Raw genomic sequence first — 19,567 nt, forward strand, 5'->3', positions numbered from 1 at the left:
CAGACACACATTCTAATATGGTACTGTACACATCCATACACAACAGACACATTCTAATATGGTACTGTACACATCCATACACAACAGACACATTCTAATATGGTACTGTACACATCCATACACAACAGACACATTCTAATATGTTACTGTACACACTCATACACAACAGACACATTATAATATGGTACTGTACACATCCACACACAACCAAAACATTATAATATGTTACTGTACACACTCATACACAACAGACACATTATAATATGGTACTGTACACATCCATACACAACCGACACATTCTAATATGGTACTGTACAGAAACATACACAACAGACACATTCTAATATGGTACTGTACACATCCATACACAACAGACACACATTCTAATATGGTACTGTACACATCCATACACAACAGACACACATTCTAATATGGGACTGTATACACTCATACACAACAGTCACACATTCTAATATTGTACTGTACACATCCATACACAACAGACACATTATAATATGGTACTGTACACATCCATACACAACAGACACATTCTAATATGGTACTGTACACATCCATACACAACAGACACATTCTAATATGTTACTGTACACATCCATACACAACAGACACATTATAATATGGTACAGTACGCATCCATACACAACGGACACATTCTAATATGGTACTGTGCACATCCATACACAACAGACACATTCTAATATGTTACTGTACACATCCATACACAATAGACACACATTCTAATATGTTACTGTACACATCCATACACAACAGACACATTATAATATGTTACTGTACACATCCATACACAACCGACACATTCTAATATGGTACTGTACACATCCATACACAACCGACACATTCTAATATGGTACTGTACGCATCCATACACAACAAACACATTCTAATATGGTACTGTACACATCCATACACAACAGACACATTCTAATATGGTGCTGTACACATCCATACACAACAGACACACATTCTAATATTTTACTGTACACATCCATACACAACAGAAATACATTCTAATATGGTACTGTACACACTCATACACAACAGTCACACATTACAATATGGTACTGTACACATCCATACACAACAGACACATTTTAATATGGTACTGTACACATCCATACACAACAGACACATTCTTATATGTTACTGTACACACTCATACACAACCGACACATTCTAATATGGTACTGTACACATCCATACACAACAGACACATTCTAATATGGTACTGTACACATCCATACACAACAGACACATTCTAATATGGTACTGTACACATCCATACACAACAGACACATTCTAATATGTTACTGTACACATCCATACACAACAGAGACACATTCTAATATGGTACTGTACACATCCATACACAACAGACACACATTCTAATATGGTGCTGTACACAAACAGCCATAATTGTAAGGCTAAAACAGTCCAATGAGGGGTGTGGTTAGCGTAGCTGTATGACGTGGTGGGTTGATAGAAACAGAAACAGCACACCAGGAACTAACAAACCAACTGCACAAGCAGCTTCACTAGTTCCACATTTTCTGTTTGAGACAAAATGAGCCCCCCAGGGCTGAAAAGGGACAGTGTTTCAAAATCACCTCAGCTGGACACTTTCAAACATCATTGTAGTGTTTCTCCACTTCTCAGTACTCAGTAGAATACTATTATGCACTGGTTTTGAATTCCTTCTCCTTTTCCACAGAGGAGATGAAGACATATTAAGCAATAAGGCCTGAGGAGGTGTGGCACCCCGAGGTGCCTTATTGCTATTATGAACTGTTTACCAAAGTAATTAGAGCAGTAAAAATACATGTTTTGTCATACCCGTGCTATACGGTCTGATATACCACGGCTGTCAGCCAATCAGCATTCAGGGCTCGAACCACCCAGTTTATAACTGGGTCTAACACAATCATACCGCTCAATAAAAGTCTCCACAAACAATCCATAAGGCTAGAGTACAAGGAGTCCATAAAGCAGAGCTTCAACGGGACTCTCCTCTATCTTTCTCTCACACCAAGGTATGGAGTAGCTTGAGGACATTTATCTTCGATGCCTTCTACATCTGCATTGCTTGCTGTTAAGCACTTGTGACATTTGCTGATGTAAAAAGGGATTTATAAATATATTTGATTGATTGATTGATGATATGTATCTAATCTTAGGGGCCAGTAAACCAAACTCTACATTAAACACTGCAATCTGTTTATAAAAGCTAATGATTTATGACTGCTTTTTAAAAAGCTGTTTGACGTCAATTGGAAGACTGTTATTTGGGTACACACACACACACACACACACACACACACACACACACACATATTTGGGTACACGTACACACACACGTACACACACACACACGTACACCCCCCCCCCACACACACACACACACGTACACACACGTACACTCCAATACCTTGACTTTGTGGTCCTTAAGCCATTTTGCCACAACTTTGGATGTATGCTTGGGGTCATCGTCCATTTGGAAGACCCATTTTCGACCAAGCTTTAACTTCCTGACTGATGTCTTGAGATGTTGCTTCAATATATCCACATAATTTTCTTACCTCATGATGCCATCTATTTTGTGAAGTGCACCAGTCCCTCCTGCAGCAAAGCACCCCCACAACATGATGCTGCCACCCCTATGCTTCACGGTTGGGATGGTGTTCTTCGGCTTGCAAGCCTTCCCCTTTTTCCTCCAAACATAACGATGGTCATTATGGCCAAACAGTTCTATTTTTGTTTCAACAGACCAGAGGACATTTCTCCAAAAAGTATGATCTTTGTCCCCATGTGCAGTTGCAAACCATAGTCTGTCTTTTTTATGGCAGTTTTAGAGCAGTGACTTCTTCCTTGCTGAGCGGCCTTTCAGGTTATGTCAATATAGGACTTGTTTTACTGTGGGTATAGATACTTTTGTACCTGTTTCCTCCAGCATCATCACAAGGTCCTTCACTGTTGTTCTGGGATTGATTTGCACTTTTGCACCAAAGTACGTTCATCTCTAGGAGACAGAACGCGTCTACTTCCTGAGCGGTATGACGCCTGCGTGGTCTCATGGTGTTTATACTTGCATACTATTGTTTGTACAGATGAATGTGGTACCTTCAAGCGTTTGGAAATTGCTCCCAATGATGAACCAGACTTGTGGAGGTCGACAATTGTTTGGCTGATTTCTATTGATTTTCCCATGACGTCAAGCAAAGAGGCACTAAGTTTGAAGGTAGGTCTTGAAATACATCCACAAGTACACCTCCAATTGACTCAAATGAGGTCAAATAGCCTATCAGAAGCTTCTAAAGCCATGACATAATGTTCTGGATTTTTCCAAGCTGTTTAAAGGCACAGTCAACTTAGTGTACGTACTGGAATTAGTACATACACTAACTTAGTGTATGTACTGGACCCACTGGAATTGTGATACAGTGAATTATACGTGAAATAATCTGTCTGTAAACAATTGATGGAAAAATGACTTGTGTCATGCACAAAGTAGTTGTCCTAACCGACTTGCCAAGACTATAGTTTGTTATCAAGACATTTGTGGAATGGTTGAAAAACGAGTTTTAATTAATGACTCCAACTTAAGTGTATGTAAACTTCCGACTTCAACTGTATATTCTTCTATAGTCCTTCATTCTATATTCGTCTGTTCCATACACTTGAAATTGACTGAAATGACTGTAAAATGTGTGCATATAGTTTTGTTTTAGACAGGGGTGAGAGGATTTGCCAGGTCTCTGAGAATGGTTTTGAACATCCAGTTTGGTCTAAAGACATTGAGTTAATTAATTCCCTTGGTGTTGGCTGCATTTTCAGCCCTTCAATGCTTCTTCCTAATGGCTGACTTGTTCTGTTCGAGAACCGGACGCGGAGGATGGAAGAGGAAATAAAAGTGATTCCAGACCCATCCTTTCTCTCCATCCTCCTCTCTTCTAAGTCAGCCGCTCCAGAGACCATAAAAGACCTTCTGCTCGTGATAAAAAATATAATTCTGCTAGTTTCATTTTCTTTTCCAATTATGCTCCGAAAACATTATTGTTCCACTTCAAAAACGTTATTGTTCTATGATTATAATTTCCATGGTTGAGAAGTGCAAGAGGAGCACGTACATGTACTCTACGACGCCCTTTCCTTCCGCTGACGCAAATCACACGTTAATAAAATACAAGTTCATTGCCTTACATACAAGTATAGCCTTATACCAACACATGTAAAGTAAGATCTAATGTCAACAATGCACGCATCATAAAACATATCATTGTTTAATTGTGGAGAAGGATAATACATATTTGATATATAGTTATATAGTGAGTGATGGATGTACTGAATAGCTAAACAATTATATTGTCAATAATTATAACCAATAATGATTAAAACTGAAGATCTAGGGAAACAGGGGAAAATGTCTGTACTATAGCGTTGCTATTGCTATAGTTTCAGTATGATTACATAAAACACTGTTATTTATCCTGGGCCTTGTACATTACATCTTATAACTAGAACCTATTCTACAATGCACCATTATAATACAGGTTTAGCACATAATCCTGGCATCATCAAGATGTCTCTTGCTGGACACATAGGAAATCAGGATAATGCTTAAAATAATGTTTTTAAACCTTCACCTTCCTCTGGACCTGTGTGATTCTACCAAGGCTTTATAGCATTCATCTGAAATATAGAGACTTATAACAACAGCCAGACAATGGAGGTTATACCTAATAATTATTGTGTTAAATCTAAAATGGATTCACAGGCAGGATTAAGTATTGACTAATGCAAAGCCTGTTTACTGCAGGTAATTACTATGATCATTCTATTATAATCTCACTGAGATCAATGTGTCTCTGTTGAATTCACAGAATGAATCTCCATACTATGAGTTTATTTATCATGCTGTATCCCTGAAGCATCTATTTACTCTACATCTATAAATCATAATACCTCTTAAAAGGTGAATTACTTGCAATATTGTAACTGCTTGTTTTAACTTAAATATATACCTCAAATGTGTAAGTAATTTAAGGGAAATGGGGTAATATCAGTAATTTAAGGGAAAGGGGGTAATATCAGTAATTTAAGGGAAATGGGGTAATATCAGTAATTTAAGGGAAATGGGGTAATATCCGTAATTTAAGGGAAAGGGGGTAATATCAGTAATTTAAGGGAAAGGGGGTAATATCAGTAATTTAAGGGAAAGGGGGTAATATCAGTAATTTAAAGGAAAGGGGGCAATACGCCTTGATGAAGCATTGGATTGCAGACACATAAATAATTGATGGTCCATTATTTGTATTCACTACCACACTGACTGATAACGTTACTCTTCCTGCTAATTGTCTAGAAATCACCATTAAAAATGTTTAAAGAGAAAATGTTTGCTCCTCAAATGAATCAGGGAATCTCATGTTGCTGTGTTTCTGAGGCAGATAGATGGCCTGTATGTTCCTATCCCACCTGTCTGGAAAAGATAGGTCTACTAATGGCAACGGAATGCTGTCCAACAATAAAATGCATTATTAACGTTTTCACCTTTATTTAGTTAAGTGATAATGCCAGAGAAGCCGGTGTTTGGAGGATATATTGGCATGGGTGTTGATGGCAAACCATGGTAATATATCCTCCAAACACCGGCTTCTCTGGCATTATCACTTTTATACAACAGGTTACCAACATATTCAAATAATGATTAACATATTTACCTTTTCTTTTTTTTAAATGAATTTATTCATACTATTTTCTCCTTTCACAAGATATAGATATAGTCCCATTCGTATGCCTTGCTTGCTAGCTAGCCAACTACGGCTAACTTACAGTCACGTCAAACAGTTTAAGCTGTTTTTCTCGTGACATTTATTTGGATACATCCATAACAATGCGTTAATAAGCTTCGATTTCACCTGCCATAGGAAATGTCAGGACACTGTTGTTCAGAGGAGCTAGCCAACAGCACAGCTAACACAATCACTTCAAACTGAAGTTGGAAAGGCTGCAAACTAGCTGCACTTCGTTTCGTTTGACCTGCTTTCTATTGGCATTTCTTTGTATATATCCATAAAAATGATGCCAGCTGATTCATGATTTTGACTGGATGAGAAACGCTGCCTGCCTGTCTTTCTCCTTCCGACACGTTCATTACTATGGGACAGCTGGAGATTGAATTTGAATATTGAAACAATGTTGCAAATGTTGGAGAGACAGACCACAAGGTTTATACAAATTTCCGCTGTTGAAAACTAAATGTTAGTCTAAAATAAATGTATGGTAATGTCTAGATGCTTTTTATAGTGGAGATCAAGTTTATAAATTGCCTGGTTGGGCTGATGAGACAGCCAGATTGAACATGTTTTTATTTAACCTTTCCATACTATTCTACTGTAGCTTAGTCTATGCCGCTCTGACATTGCTCGTCCATATATTTATATATTCTTAATTCCATTCCTTGCTTAGATTTGTGTGTATTGGGTATATGTTGTGAAATTGTTAGATATTGCTGCACTGTCAGAACTAGACACACAAGCTTTCTTTAAAAAAAAATATTTAACCTTTATTTAACTAGGCAAGTCAGTTAAAAACGAATTCTTATTTACATTGATTGTCTACACAGACGGAACAGAGTAAATAGGCATTTTAACGTTATAGATTTAGCCGGTGGTAACTTGTGGAATAGACACCGGTTGGAATGCGGTTTTAACCAATCAGCATTCAGGATTAGACCCACCTGTTGTATAATTAAGTAATAAGGCACAAGGGGGTTTGGTATATGGCCAATATACCACGGCTAAGAGCTGTTCCCTGGTAGGCCGTCATTCTAAATAAGAATTTGTTCTTAACTGACTTGCCTAGTTAAATAAAGGTACAAAAAATATACATTTAAAATGATTCACAACGCATCGCGGGGTGCCTGGACACAGCCCTTAGCCGTGGTATATTGGCCATACACCACAAACCCCCGAGGGGCCTTATTGCCTCTATAAACTAGTAACCAACGTAATTAGAGCAGTAAAAATACATGTTTTGTCATACCGTGGTATAGGGTCTGATATACCACGGCTGTCTGCCAATGAGCATTCAGGGCTCAAACCACCCAGTTTATAATCATAAATAAACAATGCGAACAACAAAGTGGATGTGTGTTTGATGAATGGAGTGTCCCAGTGATCTTTTGGCCTCCATACCATGTGGGTGTATAGTGGACTTAAAACAAAAAATATATAATTATGAACATTCTAAAATGACATCACAAGATGTAGCAGAGTTAAACACAAGTCACTTATGAATTAATTGATTAAGTCCTGTGTTGCATTTATTTATTCGTGATGAGGAGGGTTCTCAGATAGGAGCCTAGATTTATTAACACACAATGCCTCTCCCCACTGCTCTCTCAACCTGTCCCTGGCCATGCAATCCCCTTCAGTTTGTTACAGGGTGAACTTAAGTGTCCATACCTACATTTCTTAGCAGTATTAACACGTGTATAATATTTTGTTTTGATGTAATTACATCGCCCGTTACGCTGGTTGTTAAAACTACACACAAGTTGTAGTTTTAAGCCTCAAGCTGTTTTCACATTTTCCTTTGCCTTTCCCCATGATCTTTGTCTGTCTATATGCTGCCATCTGCTGGTACAGTTTAGACAGCATTACAGAACACATTTATTACTGTCACACTGAGGACATGGTGATGGATATCGCGTTTCTAACTGGAGAGAGTAATAACTAATCAATGATTGAAAACTACATCAACAACTGTCTGATTTAGCGAAGGTACATTAGGCCAGGACTATGGTCCTTATTGGACATGTCCCAGCAGGTCCAGAAAGTGGTTTACTGAACACACACTGTTCTGTTTGACCAAAAGGCACACTATACTGTATCTGTTTGAGCAAGGGTGCAACTACAGTTTAGTAAATTAATAATCCACAGCTAACCTGCATTATGCACTCCTTTAGAAGTGAGACTCCACCTGCTGTCATTGCCCTTACAGAAAAAGATTGCAGTCAGAGTGCAGTATAACTGCAATATGCAGCAATTATTGCGTCCAAAATAACACAGCCGACTGCAGTTACTGCACTTTTACCTCAGTTTCAAAACTACAATCAGCATTCTACTGGCTAGGTCTCTCTTCAGTCTTTGGCTGTAGATTGTTCCTGCTCGGGTCCTCTGAAATACAGCACACTATGCAAAACATTACCAGCCAAAGGCAATACTTTCTGACAGCCTGATTTACCTATCATCAAAAAAAGTTCCTCTTTATGCAACCACTCTCAACTCAGTGACATTTAGGGAATGGTGTAGGCCTAACTGACCAAATTATGTTGAACATACAGTAGGCTTTGTTATACAACGACAGAATGACATTCAGACAGGTCATAGATATTATTATCTAAAAGAAACAAAAGCGAGTTGATTCACAACAAATGTAGAGTTCCGCGGAAGTCTTGTCGTCGACTCAGGAAAGACTCGTCATGGCCATCTTTCCCACCTTCCTTTTATTAGAGTAGCACGATTTTTTTTTCTTAATTCAGGGGGGCAGGATCCAAACGCGGTAGATTGATATTGAAGATGGAAGGAGCAGCGACGCGCACTGTGATAACGTCTACCAGCAGCACGGATAACTTTTCCACCTCTACTCTGGCTTGTGATAGGCACTTTTTTCGCACTGCTTCGGGGCTCCTCGTTTTCGCAGAAATAGTAAGTAGTCAAGTTTCAAGGTTCAAGCTGTAGGCTAAGGGATACGCATGGTACATCGTCCAAAGACATGCTTACTTGCAGGTTCCTTATCGACAATGCAATAACAATAAGACATAATAAAGATAAGAATACGAACATAAATTAAATGGCTCAATAGAACAGAATAAACATTTTCTGGTAGCATAAGTATAATTCAAGAAAGCACATTTTATAGTCCAATATTTACACTTGTACTGGAGAAGGTTGGGATGGGGGGGCAGTGTTTAAACTGGGCAGTATGCAAGAGTCTGGTAGCAAATCAAAATCAAATCAAATTGTTTGGTCACATACATGTGTTTAGCTGATGTTATTGCGGGTGTAGGAAATTGGGCTCCCGAGTGGCGACGCGGTCTAAGGCACTGCATCTCAGTACAAGAGGCATTACTACAGTCCCTGATTTGAATCCAGGCTGTATCACATACGGCTGATTTTTGCCCATTCTTCAAGGCGAAACTGCTCCAGCTCCTTTAAGTTGGATGGGTTCTGCTGGTGTACAGCAATCTTTAAGTCATACCACAGATTCTCAATTGAATTGAGGTCTGGGCTTTGACTAGGCCATTCCAAGACATTTAAATGTTTCCCCTTAATAAACCACTCGAGTGTTGCTTTAGCAATATGCTTAGGGTCATTGTCCTGCTGGAAGGTGAACCTCCGTCCCAGTCTCAAATCTCTGGAAGACTGAAACAGGTTTCCCTCAAGAATTTCCTTGTATTTAGCACCATCCATCATTCCATCAATTCAGACCAGTTTCCCAGTCCTTGCCGATGAAAAACATCCCAGTATGATGCTGCCACCACAATGCTTCACAGTGGGGATGAGGTTCTCAGGGTGATGAGAGGTGTAGGGTTTACGTCAGACATAGCATTTTCCTTGATGGCCAAAAAGCTCAATTTTAGTCTTATCTGACCAGAGTACCTTATTCCATATTTTTGGAGAGTCTCCCACATGCCTTTTGGTGAACACCAAAAGTGTTTGCTTATTTTTTTCTTTAAGCAATGGCTTTTTTCTGGCCAATATTCCGTAAAGCCCAGCTCTGTGGAGTGTACGCCTTAAAGTGGTCCTATGGACAGATACTCCAATCTCCGCTGTGGAGGTTTGCAGCTCTTTCAGGGTTATCTTTGGTCTCTTTGTTGCCTCTGATTAATGCCCTCCTTGCCTGGTCCGTGAGTTCTGGTGGGCGGCCCTCTCTTGGCAGGTTTGTTGTGGTGCCCTATTCTTTCCATTTTTTAATCATGGATTTAATGGTGCTCCGTGGGATGTTCAAAGTTTTGGATATATTTTTATAACCCAACACTGATCTGTACTTCTCCACAACTTTGTCTCTGACCTGTTTGGAGAGCTCCTTGGTCTTCATGGTGCTGCTTGCTTGGTGGTGTTCCTTGCTTAGTGGTGTTGCAGACTCTGGGGCCTTTCAGAACAGGTGTATATATACTGAGATTATGTGACAGATCATGTGACACTTATTTAACTAATTATGTGACTTCTGAAGGTACAGCTGAAGTCGGAGGTTTACATACACCTCAGCCAAAATACATTTAAACTCAGTTTTTCACAATTCCTGAAATTTAATCCTAGTAAACATTCCCTGTCTTAGGTCAGTTAGGATCACCACTTTATTTTAAGAATGTGAAATGTCAAAATAATAGCAGAGAGAATTATTTATTTCAGCTTTTATTTCTTTCATCACATTCGCAGTGGGTCAGACGTTTACATACACTGTCACAGAATAAGTCGTGCGGGAGAGAGAAGGACCAAGGCGCAGCGGGAGTGTGGATACTCATATTTATTACTGCAAAAAACATGTAAGGTATCCACTTGAGAAAACAAAACAATAAACAAAACAATGGACGGTACTCACAATGTGACGGTGTGGCAGGCTCAACCAAACAAAGCAGTGCTCACAACAATTCCCCACAACCCCAAAGACAAACACACACACCTATATAGGACTTCCAATCAAAGGCAACTATACACACCTGCCTTCAATTGGAAGTCCCAATCATCCAAACAACATATACAAACACAAACCTGCCACGTCCTGACCCCAAAACTAAAACACTAGCTCCATCTGCTGGTCAGGACGTGACAGTACCCCCCCCTCAAGGTGCAGTCCCCGGAATGCACCTAAAAAGAAAAACACAAGAAAAACACAAGAAAATCCCCAATACCCCAACAAAAACCAACAAACAATAACCCCTAAACCATAAGGGAGGGAAGGGAGGGTGGCTGCCGTCACCGACGGCACTGTGCTACACCCTCCCTCCCCAACCCACCTATCCTGGAGGTGGCTCCGGTTCTGGCCGTTCCAGGCAGTCGGGCCACTTTGGCAGTTCGGGGCAGTCGGGGCAGTCTGGCAACTCGGGACAGTCTGGCAACTCGGGACAGTCTGGCCACTCGGGACATGTCTGGGCAGTCTGGCCACTCGGGACAGTCTGGGCAGTCTGGCCACTCGGGACAGTCTGGGCAGTCTGGCCACTCGGGACAGTCTGGGCAGTCTGGCCACTCCGGCAGTTCAGGGCAGTCTGGCCACTCCGGCAGTTCAGGGCAGTCTGGCCACTCCGGCAGTTCAGGGCAGTCTGGCCACTCCGGCAGTTCAGGGCAGTCTGGCCACTCCGGCAGTTCAGGGCAGTCTGGCCACTCCGGCAGTTCAGCGCAGTCTGGCCACTCCGGCAGTTCAGCGCAGTCTGGCCACTCCGGCAGTTCAGCGCAGTCTGGCCACTCCGGCAGTTCAGCGCAGTCTGACCTCTCTGGCGACTGTTGACTGGCGGGCAGCTCTGACGACTGTTGACTGGCGGGCAGCTCTGACGACTGTTGACTGGCGGGCAGCTCTGACGACTGTTGACTGGCGGGCAGCTCTGACGACTGTTGACTGGCGGGCAGCTCTGACGACTGTTGACTGGCGGGCAGCTCTGGTGACTGTTGACTGGCGAGGCTGGGCTGACGCACTAAACTCCTGATGCGTGGGGCTGGTATTGGACTTGCCAGCCTGGAGACACGCACCTCCATGCTAGTGCGTCTAGCGGGAAACACCGGACCGAAAGGGCGCACTGGCGGTCTTGAGTGCAGGGTTGGCATCACCCCTTCCGGCTCGATGCCTACTTCACCCTGGCACATGCGGGGTGCTGGTACCTTGCCTACCGGCCTGAAAATCCCAGGCCTCACCACAGCCCCAACCCCAAAGCACGGGACCTGTCCAGTCTGCCCTACAAGGGTACGGGGAGCTGGCCTGGGGCTGTAATCTCGCCCCGCCAAATAGCCCTTGTGCCCCCCCCTAAAAAATTATTGGGGGTGCCTCTCGGTCTCCCAGTCCTTGCCAGCCTTCTTCCGCTGCTTGGTCCTGTGTTGGTGGTGGGGAATTCTGTCACAGAATAAGTTGTGCGGGAGAGAGAAGGACCAAGGCGCAGCGGGAGTGTGGATACTCATATTTATTACTGCAAAAAACATGTAAGGTATCCACTTGAGAAAACAAAACAATAAACAAAACAATGGACGGTACTCACAATGTGACGGTGTGGCAGGCTCAACCAAACAACGCAGTGCTCACAACAATTCCCCACAACCCCAAAGACAAACACACACACCTATATAGGACTTCCAATCAAAGGCAACTATACACACCTGCCTTCAATTGGAAGTCCCAATCATCCAACCAACATATACAAACACAAACCTGCCACGTCCTGACCCCAAAACTAAAACACTAGCTCCATCTGCTGGTCAGGACGTGACATACACTCAATTAGTATTTGGTAGCATTGCCTTTAAATTGTTTAACTTGGATCAAACGTTTCAGGTAGCCTTCCACAAGCTTCCCACAATAATTTGGGTGAACTTTGGCCCATTCCTCCTAACAGAGCTGATGTAACTGAGTCAGGTTTGTAGGCCTCCTTGCTCACACACGCTTGTTCAGTTCTGCCCACAAATTTTCCATAGGATTGAGGTCAGGGCTTTCAAGTGATTTTGCCACAACTTTGGAAGTATGCTTGGGGCCATTGTCCATTTGGAAGACCCATATTTGACCAAGCTTTAACTTCCTGACTGATGTCTTGAGATGTTGCTTCAATATATCCACATGATTTCTTTCCTCATGATGCCATCTATTTTGTGAAGTGCACCAGTCCCTCCTGCAGCAAAGCACCCCCACAACATGATGCTGCCACTCCCGTGCTTCATGGTTGGGATGGTGTTCTTTGGCTTGCAAGCCTCCCCCTTTTTCCTCCAAACATAACGATGGTCATTATGGCCAAACAGTTCTATTTTTGTTTCATCAGACCAGAGGATATTTCTCCAAAAAGTATGATCTTTGTCCCCATGTGCAGTTGCAAACCATAGTCTGGCTTTTTTATGGAGGTTTTGGAGCAGTGACTTCTTCCTTGCTGAGCGGCCTTTCGGGTTATGTCGATATAGGACTCGTTTTACTGTGGATATAGATACTTTTGTACCTGTTTCCTCCAGCATCTTCACAAGGTCCTTCACTGTTGTTCTGGGCTTGATTTGCACTTTTCGCACCAAAGTACGGTCATCTCTAGGAGACAGAACTCATCTCCTTCCTGAGCAGTATGACGGCTGCGTGGTCCCATGGTGTTTATACTTGCGTACTATTGTTTGTACAGATGAATGTGGTACCTTCAGGCATTTGGAAATTACTCCCAAGTTTGAACCAGACTTGTGGAGGTCCCCAATTTTTTTTCTGAACTCTGCTGATTTCTTTTCATTTTCTGATGATGTCAATCAAAGAGGCACTGAGTTTGAAGGTTGGTACACCTCCAATTGACACAAATCCTGTCAATTAGCATATCAGAAGTTTCTAAAGCCATGACATAATTTTCTGGAATTTTCCAAGCTGTTTAAAGGCACAGTCAATTTAGTGTATGTAAACTTCTGACCCACTGGAATTGTGATACAGTGAATTATAAGTGAAATAATCTGTCTGTAATTTGTGGGGGAAAATTACTTGTGTCATGCACAAAGTAGATGTCCTAACCGACTTGCCAAAACTATAGTTTCTTAACAAGAAATTTGTGGAGTGGTTGAAAAACGAGTTTTAATGACTCCAACCTAAGTGTATGTAAATTTCCAACTTCAACTGTAATTGGTTGTATAAGATCTAATTTAGGGGCTTTATAGTAAAGGGAGTGAATACATATGCATGCACCACTTTTCCGTTTTTTATTTTTTTTATAAATAATTGTTTTCATTTCACTTCACCAATTTGGACTATTTGTGTATGTTCATTACATGAAATCCAAATAAAAATATATTTAAATTGCAGGTTGTAATGCAACAAAATAGGAAAAACGCCAAGGGGATGAATACTTTTGCAAGGCACTGTACATATGAGATGAGTAATGCAAGATATGTAAACATTATTAAAGTGACATTATTAAAGTGGCTAGTGTTCAATTTGTAAGTCGCTCTGGATAAGAGCGTCTGCTAAATGACTTAAATGTAAATGTAAATGTATTAAAGTTGCCAATGATTTCAAGTCTGTGTACATAGGCAGCAGCCTCTCTGTGCTAGTGATGGCTATTTAACAGTCTGATGGCCTTGAGATAGCTGTTTTTCAGTCTCTCGGTCCCAGCTTTGATGCACCTGTACTGACTTCACATTCTGGATAATAGAGAGATGAACAGGCAGTGGTTGTTGTCCTTGAAGGTCTTTTTGGCCTTCCTGTGACATTGGGTACTGTAGGTGTCCTGAAGGCAGGTAGTTTGCCCCAGGTGATGCGTTGTGCAGACCGCACCATCCTCTGGAGAGCCCTGCTGTTGTGGGCAGTGCAGTTACCATACCAGGCGGTGATACATCCTGACAGGATGCTCTCAATTAAAAGTATAAGTTTGTAAGGGTTTTTGTTGACAAGACAATTTTTTTCTGCCTGCTGAGGTTGAAGAGGAGCTATTGCGCCTTCTCCACTGCTGTCCCGTCGATGTGGATAGGGGGCTGCTCCCTCTGCTGTTTCCTGAAGTCCATGATCATCTCCTTTGTTTTGTTGACGTTGAGTGAGATGTTATTTTCCTGGCACCACACTCCCAGAGCCCTCACCTCCTCCCTGTAGGCTGTCTCGTCGTTGTTGGTAATCAAATCTAGTACTGTTGTGTCGTCTGCAAACTTGATGATTGAGTTTGAGGCGTGCTTGGCCACGCAGTCATGGGTGAACAGGGAGTACAGGAGGGGGCTGAGTACGCAACCTTGAGGGGCCCCAGTGTTGAGGATCAGCAAAGTGGAGGTGTTGTTTCCTACGTTCACCACCTGGGGGTGGCCCGTCAGGAAGTCCAGGACCCAATTGCACAGGGCAGGGTTCAGACCCAGGGCCTCGAGCTTAAGGATGAGCTTGGAGGGTACTATGGTGTTGAATGCTGAGCTTTAGTCAATGAACAGCATTCTTACATAGGTATTCCTCCTGTCCAGATGGGATAGGGCAGTGTGCAGTGTGATGGCGATTGCATCGTCTTTGGACCTATTGGGGCGGTAAGCAAATTGAAGTGGGTCTAGGGTGACAGGTAGGGTGGAGGTGATATGATCCTTGACTAGTCTCTCAAGGCACTTCATGATGACAGAGGTGACTGCTATGAGGCGATAGTCATTTAATTCAGTTACCTTTGCATTCTTGGGTACAGGAACAATGGTGGCCATCTTGAAACATGTGGGGACAGCAGACTGGGATAGGGAGCGATTGAATATGTCCGTAAACACACCAGCCAGCTGGTCTGCGCATGCTCTGAGTTGTGATGTCAGTGTGTAGCATGAATGTAAATGTGTGTACGTCTATATGGGCGTGTGCATGAGTGAGTGCATGTGTGCTAAGGTGAGGAGAATTAGAGCAGGTGGTCAGTCCAGTTCAATTGTTCAGCAGTCTGATGGCTTGTAGATAGAAACTGTCTCTGAGCCTGTTGGTATCAGACCTCATGCTCTAACCTTCTGCCAGATGTTAAGGGAGGGAGAGAACAGCTTGTGGCTGGGGTGTGTGGGGTCCTGGATGATGCTGCGGGACTTCCTCAGGCACTGTTTCGAGTAGATGTACTGGATGGGTGGGAGCAAGGTCCCATGATGTACTGGGCCGTCTTCACCACCCGCTGGAGGGCCTTGCGGTCGTATACGGAACAATTCCCCTACCAGGCCGTGATGCAACCGGTCAGGACATTCTTGATGATGCAGGGTTAGTATTTGGAGAGGACCCCGGGGCGGCATGCTGCTGTGCCCTCTTGACAACAGTGGAGGTGGTGTTGGTCCATGACACATCCTAGGTGATGTGGACACCGAGGAACTTAAAACTAGTGACTCTCTCTACTGAAATCACTATGGCAGTGGCTTTTACCATCTTTCTCACAATAACTGCCATCAAAATTCATGGAGGGAATCAATACCGCTTTGTTGATTAAACAAATTAAACACATTATGATGATCAGACATTTTATATTGTTCATACCTTGTATCACATGGCTAATTGTACCCTTATCATAGGGGCACAATTAGTTCTGATAAAGGGAAGAGTTAGCCATTTGCTGAATTCCATTACTTTTATACAGATTTGAATTCTGTTCGACCTGTTTATTTTATGTGCATTTTATACACATTTTGCATAGACTACGTTTTTTCACAGATGGTGACGTGACATTGTATTGAACACTGCACTGAACTGAAGATTCAATTATTTCACATTTTTCAAGGAAATATAACTGGAGAAATTGACCATAATGTCAACCTACTTCCTGTAATATAGGCTACTTCCTTTAATATAGGTTACTTCCTGTAATATAGGCTACTTTCTGAAAAATAGGCTACTTTCTGAAATATAGCATACTTTCTGTAATATATACTACTTTCTGTAATATAGACTACCTTCTGTAATATATACTACTTTCTGTAATATAGAATTCTTTCTGTGTAGACAGACATTGGTTCTCAGTACAGTGTTTTATTTTTCTCTGGAAAGGGAAGTTGCTTAAAAAACAAGGTCAGTTTCATTGTCCCTTTTCCTTCCAGCATCGAGGAGAATGTGACCAAAAGAGTCTCCTCTTCCACTTAGGCCAGACATTATTTTTTCCTGTGACATGAAGCAACCAATGAAACATTATTTTCTTTTAATAACAGGAAGGGAGGTTTGCAGTGCAACAGAGGACAAAACATCCCATTATTTACAGTAGCACGCAGTATAACAATCTGCATCTATAGATTTATCATGATCAATGTGTTACGACATTCTTTCAGAATGCTGTCAGATCAGATAGGTGTCAGTCAGCGGTGGGGTTAATTTCTGTTCCAGAAAAAAAACTATGAAAAATCACTTGGCAATTATGTTATACTTTGTATAGCCGTTGTACTGTTTTAGATGAGAGTTTGCGGGTAAACAGATCACTCTACACTGCACTGGATCCTGTGCATAGGATTTGATTTGATTTAGGCTATATTATTTCCTTTCATTGTAATGTCTTTCTATGCCTTCAAGATAAGCACAGCAAATGCATTTAAATACATGATAAGGTAGACACCACCAGACCACAGCCATCACTGACTATGTGTGCGTCCCAAATGGCATCTTGTTTCCTGTATAGTGCACTACTTTCTACTTGAGCCCTATGGCCCCTGTTCAAAAGTAGTGCACTGTAAAGGGAATAGGATGCCATTTGGAATGCTGGCTATATGCTTCCCTGTCCCCTCAGGTGTTTGGTCTGCTGGTATGGATGCTGATAGCAGGGACAGAGTACTTCCGTGTGTCTGCCTTTGGGTGGGTCATGTTTGTGGCCATCTTGTACTGGGTCCTGACGGTCATCTTCCTCATCATCTACCTGACCATGGCTTACAACAGGATCCCTCAGGTCCCCTGGACAACTGTGGTACGACACATACTACGACACATAATACAACAGCACATTATATGAAACATGAGGGATTGAGGTTGTTTATTATATATCTAGTAATTGAATAATTGTGGACTATTTATGTAACATAAAACCAATGGAGATAACTGCCTTGATGGTTTTTGGGGAGAGAGGAAAAAGATTAAGCAAGATTTTTGTGTGATCCTGACCATGTCTTTATGAATGTGATCAAATGAAACCATTCTATAACGTGTACTACCCTACAGTATCTGAGCCAGCCAGCCAGGAATCCTGTTGTTGTCATTCTACAGGGCCTGTTCTTCAATAGTAGTGCTACAGTGATCTATGTGTTGTTCTACAGGGCCTGTTCTTCAATAGTAGTGCTACAGTGATGTATGTGGTGTTCTACAGGGCCTGTTCTTCAACAGTAGTGCTACAGTGATGTATGTGGTGTTGTACAGGGCCTGTTCTTCAACAGTAGTGCTACAGTGATGTACGTGATGTTGTACAGGGCCTGTTCTTCAACAGTAGTGGTACAGTGATGTATGTGGTGTTGTACAGGGCCTGTTCTTCAACAGTAGTGCTATAGTGATGTATGTGGTGTTGTACAGGGCCTGTTCTTCAACAGTAGTGCTATAGTGATGTATGTGGTGTTGTACAGGGCCTGTTCTTCAACAGTAGTGCTACAGTGATGTATGTGGTGGCAGCAGCAGTGGACGCAGCCTCAATCAGCCATGCTGTTAAGGGGCGCCATAACTACACCTGCTGGGTCGCATCCACAGTAAGAAAACCATCTCAGACCTCCCAGACTGACATTTAAATCACGCCAACTGTGAATATATACCACAATTATGATTTATGATTACAGCGATATTAAAATATACAGTATTAAAATGCCAAATATATGTCTACAAGTCAGATAAGAGAGGTATGATGCCACTGTGTACCATCCAGAATGATGTCTATTTGGTCCATTTAAGCGTACTCAACTCATACCCACTATTGTACTGAATTTTAATGTTTTCATCCGTCTGTTTTTCAGTTCTTTGCCTTCCTGGTCACTCTCTGCTATGCAGGAAGTACATATTTAAGTTTTAAATCGTGGAGATCAAGGGATGAGGACCAATAACCAATCATAAAGGACAGCTAAAGTATATCCATTATGGAACACATGAAGAATGCAACAACCACTCCTTCCCTTTGGAATGCATTTCTCTATTATTTTATCTGTTATATTTCTGTTATTTTGGAGTTATGGTGTGTTTCATCTGTTGGAATGACAGAGCCTTAACCTCAGTGGTGTTTTTACTTCTTATGCACTCATGAGTTTAAAAAAAATTACATTTGGATGAAAATGACTGAATCTAATAAAGTGGCTATTCTATTGTTCTGAAGCTGGAGATCAAAGCTTTAACTCCAATATTAAAATGGTTTGGACAGTAATGTTGTCCCACACTAGATGGTGCTACAATACAAGGCTAGGAAACAGGGAGTATGAAGAACATTACAGTCAATTCTCTTTTTGATTATTATTATGTGACCAGTTTCAGGAAACTAGGCGTACTTCACAGGAGTACCGTTTCAATTAGACATTTCTTTTTTTCAAAAGGTGTTTTTGGCGGAAATGCCTCCTCGAACATGTGAACTTTCATGTGCCTTAATAACAAACTTGTATGCCATCTGTAAATACGAATAAAAATGTTAAATTACAAACCTAGTTGGTTTAGCCACAGAAAAGACAGCAACCTTCTTGCTAGCCATGATTGGCTGAGATAATGAGTGGGCTGGACATGCCAAGAGATGAGTTTGGATTGGTCTGCCATTTAGCCCGCGTCTGTCTATTTGAGCTGGTCAGTATGTTTACTTTTATTTATTTCACCTTTATTTAACCAGGTAGGCAAGTCTGGAAGGAGAGCTTACAGTCTAACCAGACACCTAGGTATTTGTAGTTGTCCACATATT

At 41.7% G+C, this 19,567-nt stretch overlaps 1 protein-coding gene across 1 annotated transcript; it reads left to right on the plus strand.

Annotated features, from left to right (window-relative positions):
• The first annotated feature begins 8,212 nt into the window (after window positions 1-8,212).
• LOC115185221 (CKLF-like MARVEL transmembrane domain-containing protein 8) lies at window positions 8,213-19,033 on the plus strand. Its single transcript, XM_029745741.1, has 4 exons — window positions 8,213-8,747; window positions 17,447-17,620; window positions 18,267-18,386; window positions 18,648-19,033. The coding sequence occupies exons 1-4, from the start codon at window positions 8,619-8,621 to the stop codon at window positions 18,732-18,734; spliced, it is 510 nt and encodes a 169-aa protein (XP_029601601.1). The 5' UTR covers window positions 8,213-8,618; the 3' UTR covers window positions 18,735-19,033.
• Window positions 19,034-19,567: the final 534 nt, after the last annotated feature.

The sequence above is a fragment of the Salmo trutta genome, chromosome 3, assembly GCF_901001165.1.
Source record: "Salmo trutta chromosome 3, fSalTru1.1, whole genome shotgun sequence".
NCBI classification, from domain to species: Eukaryota; Metazoa; Chordata; class Actinopteri; order Salmoniformes; family Salmonidae; genus Salmo; species Salmo trutta.